Source organism: Colobus angolensis, unplaced genomic scaffold (assembly GCF_000951035.1).
Source record: "Colobus angolensis palliatus isolate OR3802 unplaced genomic scaffold, Cang.pa_1.0 Scaffold592, whole genome shotgun sequence".
NCBI classification, from domain to species: domain Eukaryota; kingdom Metazoa; phylum Chordata; class Mammalia; order Primates; family Cercopithecidae; genus Colobus; species Colobus angolensis.
Window position 1 is genome coordinate 322,178 of NW_012119510.1, and position 9,182 is coordinate 331,359.

The 9,182-nt window shown below is 42.6% G+C and overlaps 1 protein-coding gene across 3 annotated transcripts in view; it reads left to right on the forward strand.

The window, feature by feature from the left end:
• COL8A1 (collagen, type VIII, alpha 1) overlaps positions 1-7,513 on the forward strand; it is a 153,838-nt gene extending 146,325 nt beyond the window's left edge. For 2 of the 3 annotated variants that reach the window (XM_011962499.1, XM_011962500.1), the window contains one exon: positions 2,553-7,513. In XM_011962499.1, coding sequence (XP_011817889.1) covers positions 2,553-4,459 — 1,907 coding nt within the window. In that variant the 3' untranslated portion in view covers positions 4,460-7,513. Of the gene's footprint in view, positions 1-2,549 lie in introns of all 3 variants that reach the window. The other variant, XM_011962498.1, reaches the window with a different exon arrangement.
• The last annotated feature ends 1,669 nt before the right edge of the window (positions 7,514-9,182 follow it).

The window sequence follows — 9,182 nt, forward strand, 5'->3', positions numbered from 1 at the left end:
TCATTTGGTTTGTCTGGAGTTCTCAGAAACCTAGCATTTGCTGCATCAGAGGAGCAATTACCTTTGAGGAAGTGGAGCCAGTCCCACTAGTCCCTACAATGGCAGGAAGCTCCACCTCTGGAGAACTACTGGTTTTGAAACTTAGAGGCCTGGATGCCTGGATGCCAGAAATGAGAGAGACCTAGTCATTTGACCTTTCTGAGCCTATTTTTCTTCATTTGTAAAATAAGATTGTTGAGAGAATCAGTGACATACATGCTAAGTGCTGAGTAAATGCTAAAGCACCATAGGAAACTGGAGTTGCTACAACTGCTCATTCAACAAATCCTCAGTAAGAACAGAATGTGTTCCAGGCACTGTGCTAGACACCAGGGATTCCTGATTCATCTCTCCTACTCTTCCCCAAATAACTCAATACAGTAACTACACAATTCACTGGTTAGAAATAGCATGCCTGAATAGTACTATAATCATATCTATTCACATAAAGAAAGTATTACTGACTTTCTTCTCTTTAGGAGCTCATACTATACTTAGAAGATTATCTCAGACATTTCTTTTCCTTCCTTTATTGAATGGCTTGCCTGGCCTTTGGCACTTCTTGTACTTACTCTGATGGGTACTCATATTTTAAAAGAATATGAATTCTCTGTTTGTATGTTATTCCCGGACAGTAAGTCAGTGAAAAGTACAATGGTCAGGATTAAGGTGCAACTAGTGACATAAGCATTATGCCAAGAAGATATTGGGACCATACATTTCATTTCTCCATGTTATCCATTAGTCCCAGCAGCATGGGAGATCCAGAGCTGTGTTTATCTGAAAGGCACAGCATGTTCATTATAACAGCGTGTGCTGTGTATTTCGATAACAATGTGAGAAAACGTGACACCTTTCACATTTAATCTTGTAGTGTGGCTGTCTTATTCTTGTGTGTAGACAGGCAAGCAGAGATGCTGATGGCTTAAGGGACCCAGTGACGATCTTATGCCAAGACCAGAAAGATAAGCAGAGCTTCTTGCTCCTAAACCAAGCTCTCGACTTCATCCATACTGTTTATCATTCTAAAATATCTTACTCAGCTCTCCTACTTAAAAGCCAGATTTGCATATGAGAAAGTATTTGTTAAATTAATGAACTAATATTTGAGGCTTAGGAAATCCCACAGCACATTGAAGAAATTAAGCAAATCTACTGATTCTAAAGGTAAGATGTTATTGAACCACACACAAAATAAAATAACTCTATTCTTTCCTTTTATATTCCATATCATACTGTATTTAAGCATAAGAGGAAATATTTTGGCCATAAATTATTATATTTAAAAACTTTGCCAGGCACAGAAAGAAAAATCCTGCATATTCTCACTTAAATGTGGAATCTAAAACAATCGAACTCATAGAAACCCAGCGGAGAACGGTGGTTACCAGAGGCCTTGGGGTGGGGTAGGAGGGAGAGAACGGAGAGATGATGATGAAAGGTTTAAAGCCTCAGTTAGGCAGGAGAAATAAGTTGTTTTTTGGATATCTATTGCACAGCATAGTGAGTATAGTTAATAATAATGTATTATATACTTCAAAATCACTGAAAGAGTAAATTTTAAATTTCTCACCAGATAAAAATAAGTATTTGAAGTGATAGATATATTTAGCTTGATTTAATTACTCCACATTGTATTCATGACTCATAGTATCACTTTGTACCCCATAAATAAAATACAACTATAATTTGGATAATGACTCCAATATTGTTTAAAATACACACACACACACACACACACACACACACACACCCAGAACAAATGAGATGAAAACATATATACATGTTAAGTGGTTATCTCTGAGTAGTGGGCTTATAGGCAAATTTGATTTTTCTTTATACATCTTTGAATCTTCCAAATTCACTATAATAAACACACCATAGTATCTCCAAGTTTTATACTTGGAAAAATGTTTCTTCATTACTTTTTAGCTTCTTTACTTAACCAGTGCTGATACAAGCAGCTTCACATATCAGTTATCAAAAAATACCTCAAATACACTAAAAAAATTGTCAGCTTGATTTTTCTTTCTTATTTATTTTTTTCTTTTTGGAGACGGAGTTTCGCTCTTTCATCCAGGCTGGAGTGCAGTGGTGCAATCTCGGCTCACTGCAACCTCTGCCTCCTGGGTTCAAGCGATTCACCTGCCTCAGCCTCCCAAGTAGCTGGGACTACAGGCACGTGTCACCACACCCAGCTAATTTTTGTATTTTTAGTAGAGATGGGGTTTTGCCATGTTGGCCAAGCTGGTCTCAAACTCCTGACTTCAGGTGATGCACCTGCCGGGGCCTCCCAAAGCTGTAGGATTATAGGCATGAGCCACCATACTCAGACTGATTTTTAAGTTCTAGAAGATGAGCATATTATTCCTAGTCTTTCCTCTTGATAAGTATTAGGCAAATGTGTCAGAAATAAATAATGGTTGTCAGTACTTCATTGATGTGAGAGACAATCTACTAATCAATCTCTCTCTCTCCTCCCATACCCCTTCTCTCTCTTCTCTTCCCAGTAGAAATACCATTAGCCAGTTTACGAGGGGAACAAGGTCCCCGTGGAGAGCCTGGCCCAAGAGGACCACCTGGGCCCCCTGGTTTGCCAGGTCATGGGATACCTGGAATTAAAGGAAAACCAGGGCCACAGGGATATCCAGGAGTTGGAAAGCCAGGTATGCCTGGAATGCCAGGGAAGCCAGGAGCCATGGGCATGCCTGGGGCAAAAGGAGAAATTGGACAGAAAGGGGAAATTGGGCCTATGGGGATCCCAGGACCACAAGGACCTCCAGGGCCTCATGGACTTCCTGGCATTGGGAAGCCAGGTGGGCCAGGGCTACCAGGGCAACCAGGACCAAAGGGTGATCGAGGACTCAAAGGACTACCAGGACCTCAAGGCCTTCGGGGTCCTAAAGGAGACAAGGGCTTCGGGATGCCAGGTGCACCAGGCGTAAAGGGCCCTCCAGGGATGCATGGCCCTCCCGGCCCTGTTGGACTGCCAGGAGTGGGCAAACCAGGAGTGACAGGCTTCCCTGGACCCCAGGGCCCCCTGGGAAAGCCAGGGGCTCCAGGAGAACCTGGGCCACAAGGCCCTATTGGGGTACCAGGGGTTCAAGGACCTCCTGGGATACCCGGAGTTGGAAAGCCAGGCCAGGATGGGATCCCAGGCCAGCCAGGATTTCCAGGTGGCAAAGGGGAGCAAGGACTGCCAGGGTTACCAGGACCCCCAGGCCTTCCAGGGATTGGGAAACCAGGCTTCCCAGGACCCAAAGGTGACAGGGGCATAGGAGGTGTTCCTGGGGCTCTTGGACCAAGAGGGGAGAAAGGACCAATAGGTGCCCCAGGAATAGGGGGTCCTCCAGGCGAGCCAGGCCTGCCTGGAATCCCAGGTCCTATGGGCCCTCCAGGTGCTATTGGTTTTCCTGGACCCAAAGGAGAAGGTGGGATTGTAGGGCCACAGGGGCCACCAGGTCCCAAGGGTGAGCCAGGGCTTCAAGGCTTCCCAGGAAAGCCAGGTTTCCTTGGTGAAGTAGGGCCTCCTGGCATGAGGGGTTTGCCAGGTCCCATAGGGCCCAAGGGGGAAGCTGGGCTCAAAGGTGTGCCAGGACTCCCTGGTGTTCCAGGGCTTCTCGGACCTAAGGGAGAGCCAGGAATCCCAGGGGAGCAGGGTTTACAGGGCCCCCCAGGTATCCCAGGGATTGGGGGCCCTAGTGGCCCCATTGGACCACCTGGGATTCCAGGCCCCAAAGGGGAGCCCGGCCTCCCAGGGCCCCCTGGGTTCCCTGGTGTAGGGAAACCCGGAGTGGCAGGGCTTCATGGCCCCCCAGGGAAGCCTGGTGCTCTTGGTCCTCAAGGTCAGCCTGGCCTTCCAGGACCCCCAGGCCCTCCAGGACCCCCAGGACCCCCAGCCTTGATGCCCCCTACACCACCACCCCCGGGAGAGTATCTGCCAGATATGGGGCTGGGAATTGATGGTGTGAAACCCCCCCATGCCTACGGGGCTAAGAAAGGCAAGAATGGAGGGCCAGCCTACGAGATGCCTGCATTTACCGCCGAGCTAACCGCACCTTTCCCACCGGTGGGGGCCCCAGTGAAGTTTGACAAACTGCTCTATAACGGCAGACAGAACTACAACCCGCAGACGGGCATTTTCACCTGTGAGGTCCCTGGTGTCTACTACTTTGCATACCACGTTCACTGCAAGGGGGGCAACGTGTGGGTTGCTCTATTCAAGAACAACGAGCCCGTGATGTACACGTATGACGAGTACAAAAAGGGCTTCCTGGACCAGGCGTCTGGGAGTGCAGTGCTGCTGCTCAGGCCCGGAGACCGGGTGTTCCTCCAGATGCCCTCAGAACAGGCTGCAGGACTGTATGCTGGGCAGTATGTCCACTCCTCCTTTTCAGGATATTTATTGTATCCCATGTAAAAAAAAAGAAAAGAAAAGAAAAGAAAGAGATTTTATAGAAGAAAAGAAAATGATGCACCAAAAAATCCAAATGAAAAACGTTAATTGCTTCAAAACATTTATATAGTTGGAAAGTTATATTTAAGTGAAAATTTGGACCATTGTGTACAAATAAAAACTAAGATGCATGTTTAATACTCCACACAGCAGCCTGTAATTGAGAATGATGGGATAGATTTATGTATCAAGTACTGACACTTGGTTGTACCCACTGGAATCATATTAGCTGTTATATGTTATATGCTTCCACAATAACCTGCTTATTCAGATCAGTAAAAATATATCAGTATGAAAGATCATAGCTAATGAAAGGCACTCACTCATATTGTTTACTTTAAAATATTTATAAATATGCCTTAAAGAAATATCAATGATAACAATTACATACCGTATTTACTTGCTTAATTTCCTCTGTATTTGTGTAGATACCTTGACATGGAATGTATGGTGGGGAGATCTGTAGTGTTACCACCCCAGTGGGAGGGGGCCCTAGGGACCCCGGTAATGCTTTAGTCAAAGGGATATCTCTCTCATATCAGAAGCTGTGTCTTTTAGTAACAGGAGTCCTCATCAGAATTGCGTGTCTATTGTCTCTAAAAGAATGGGTGAACCAATCGGCCATTATGAATTTACTCAGTGCCTTCTCTGTACCTAGCACTGGGTAAGACACTTTCGTGGAGCATTAGACAGTAACCCTCAAGGAGCTAGAGAACCAGACGGGACACATGAGCAGTAATTAACTCACCAGAGTTTCTATTTCATTTTTTTTTTTTCTGTGACTTATTTTTCTATTTTCTTTCCTTCATGTAATTTTCACTATGGTCCAACTAATATAAACACCTGGAAATTACAAGGAAAAAAACTCTTCCTCCAATTGAACTTTCCAAATTTGTGGAATATTTATTTGTAATAGCAGTTATCAGTTATGCTTATATAGCATTAAAAATTCTCCTCCTTTGACCACACACACAACCACAGTGTGGTTCTAATCATGGAGATATCAGTAATTTTTAGTAACTGTGAATTTTGAAGACATATCTCTGTTTAGTATGTATGTAAATTAATGTATAATCTGAGGTTCCAAAGTCAATTTTTTTTTTTTTTTTTTTTTGAGATTCAGTCTCACTGTCACCCATGCTGGAGTGCAATAGCACGATCTTGGCTTACTGCATCCTCCACCTCCTGGGTTCAAGCAATTGTCCTGTCTCAGCCTCCCGAGTACTGGGACTACAGTCTTGCGCCACCATGCCTGGCTAATTTTTGCATATTTAGTAAAGATGGGTTTTCGCCATGTTGGCCAGGCTGGTCTCGAACTCCTGGCCTCAAGTGATACACCTGCCTCAGCCTTCCAAAGTGCTGGGTTTGCAGGCGTGAGCCACTGCACCCAGCCAAAGTCAATTTTCAAAATCCAAGCCATACTTTATTGGTGAGGGGGGAGTTTCAGAATTACACAGAAAAATTAATGTTTGAAAAAAAAATTCTGAAATTTCGAATTTAAAAATGGATGTGCTGCTTCCGGGTATAGGAAGTAAAATTATAGGAAAAGAACTGTTTCTTTAGAAGCAGACTGTAGAAGGGCAATGTAGAATGTCAAAGGGCAACAAGAGCCCGTGTTTTTAATGTCATCCTGTACTTGGCACAAATCAAAGGCCAATATAAGTCTAAAAAGGAGAAATAAATATTTTTCCAGGTTTTTGCTTGGGCACATACTAACTGCTTTGGGCATCCTAATCTGATCTCCAAACACCGAAAACCCATTTTGAGCTTGCTATTAGCCTGCTGCTGACTCTATTAGTCACCTGAAGCAATAATGTGGGGTTATGGTGGTGGAATCTTGTATCTTTTTGTCAAAAATAAAACCGTGAGTTAAGGGGATAGATATAGATGGAAAAATACACAAATAAATACGGTATGAAAACACATAGAAATGTGTCTTTGTCAAATCTGAATCATTATTACCATCACAAAAATCCTTCTCTTGGCCAATATCTCATTTCCCTACACAGTATACAAGCACCATTTCTTCTCAATTTTTAAGAAGAGAAATTAGTCCATTACCACAGGGGTTCTTAGTCACTACTAATTATACAACAATCTTTTCCCAACAAAAAGATGACCTCCACAACCTTTGTTTTCAAAGCAGACAGCATTTATGTGGCCAAATATCCTTTGGGTTGTTCTTGAGGATGCTGGTTTTGGGCTGATGACTATGGGGGAAACATGGATCCACTGGGCTCCTTCTGCTAAACAGCCACATTGAAATGGTTTTAAAGCAAGTCAGATGAGGTGATTTGTAAAATTGTATTTATCTGTACATGTATGGGCTTTTAATTCCCACCAAGCAAGAGAGAAATTATCTTTTTAGTTAAAACCAAATTTCACTTTTCAAAATATCTTCCAACTTATTTATTGGTTGTTACTCAATTGCCTATATATATATGTGTGTGTGTGTGTGTGTATGCGTGTGCATGTGTGTGTATATGTATTATCAGACATAGGTTTCTAACTTGTAGACAGAAGAGGAGCAACATCTACGCCAAATACTGTGCATTCTACAATGGTGCTAATCTCAGACCTAAATGATACTCCATTTAATTTAAAAAAGAGTTTTAAATAATTATCTATGTGCCTGTATTTCCCTTTTGAGTGCTGCACAACATGTTAACATATTAGTATAAAAGCAGATGAAACAACCACATGTTCTAAAGTCTAGGGATTGTGCTATAATCCCTATTTAGTTCAAAATTAACCAGAATTCTTCCATGTGAAATGGACCAAACTCGTATTATTGTTATGTAAATACAGGGTTTTAATGCAGTATGACATCCCACAGGGGAGAAGAATGTCTGTAGTGGGTGACTGGTATCAAATATTTTACAGAATACAATGAACGGTGAACAGACTGGTAACTTGTTTGAGTTTCCATGACAGATTTGAGACTTGTCAATAGCAAATCATTTCTGTATTTAAATTTTTGTACTGATTTCAAAACCATCATTAAATATCTTTAAAAGTGTGTTTCTCATCTTGTTCATATCATTCAGTTGACGCTGAACCTCACAAGCATTTTTAAATTCCTACTCTTATGAATTAGCTGCTGAAATAGAGACCTAAAATAAGCATAGCTTACATGGAACAATTTATTCCTCTTTGACATAAGAGCTCCTAGGATAAGCAGTCTAGGACTCACATGGTAGTTCCAGTCAGGGCCTCAGGCTCCTTCCATCTTATTGCTCTTCTACGTCAAGGCTGTTGCCCTCATCTCCATGGTCCAGGATACTAACCATCAGTCACATTCTATCCCCAGGGAGGATGAACAAAGCAGGAAGGACAGGACACGCTTTTTGCTTTAAAGAACTCAACCTAGTAGCTGCTTGGATCACTCTCTCCCACATCCCTTGGCTCCAAATTTAGTCACATGACCACAAGAGGCTGTAAGGAAGTGTGGGAAATTGAATAGTCTATGTAACCATATGCCCAGCTAAAAATCAGGGGTTCTATTTTTAGTAGTATGGTAGAAGAGGGAATCCATATTAGGGAATAATTAGCTGCTGCATCTGCCACTTCCATTACAAAAGAAAAAATGGCCATGGAGTTCTCTTTTCCCGCAAGAGACCAATCTTCAAATACTCCATTCTATTTCACTCTGCCACAAAAGAAAAGCCAAATATTTTGAGGGGAGATAGTGGTGAGTGGAGGTAAAGGGAAGAAGCAGACCTGTGTGAAGAGCCTAAGGGTCTTAGTAAGACCCTGAGAAGAATTATTTTGTGATGACTTACCAATCCCAGAATGATCATAACTTACCACGTCTAAAATATTACAAAGGGATTATTCAAATCATTCAATAAGCAAGTATGTACCACCAGTCTATGGCTGGTTAACTTACTTGTTTAAACCATCAGGCTACAATTTCCATTCCCATACAGCCCAGTTAGTTTGGTTTCATTTCACAGCCAAATACACTTTCCTTACAGTCATCTTGTTGGCATAGAGTGTTGTCACAAAAGCGAATGGAAGAACAGATAGAGGAAATGGAGGCAGGGAAGAGGAAATGGAGGCAGGGAAGAGGAAATGGAGGCAGGGAAGAATAAATGGTTAGAATTCGTAATGCTGAACAGCAGGGCAAATCTATCATCACTGTTACTAAATAAAGGAAATCAAAATATATATCTTACAATGGGTGTATAGTACCCCTTTATATTAAAACAGAACACAAATAAAGTAGCCCCTACTTGGTGCCTGATACTACTAAGCAATGTGAGGCATACAAAAGGACAGAAAACATAACTCTTCTCCTTAAAAAATTATCTTCTGGGCCAGGTGTAGTGGCTCACACCTGTAATCCCAGCACTTTAGGAGGCTGAGGTGGGCGGATCACGAGGTCAAGAGATCGAGACTATCCTGGCCAACCTGGTGAAACCCTGTCTCTACTAAAAATACAAAAATTAGCTGGGGGTGGTGGCGCACGCCTGTAGTCCCAGTTACTCAGGAGGCTGAGGCAGGAGAATCGCTTGAACCCAGGAGGCGGAGGTTGCAGTGAGCCGAGATCAATCCACTGCACTCCAGCCTGGCACCAGAGCAAGACTGTGTTAAAAAAAAAAAAAAAAAAAAAAAAAAATATATATATCTTGCTTGGAGGATATCAAGATGTTTGTTAAACAGAAAATTGATTTCCAAGAGCAGA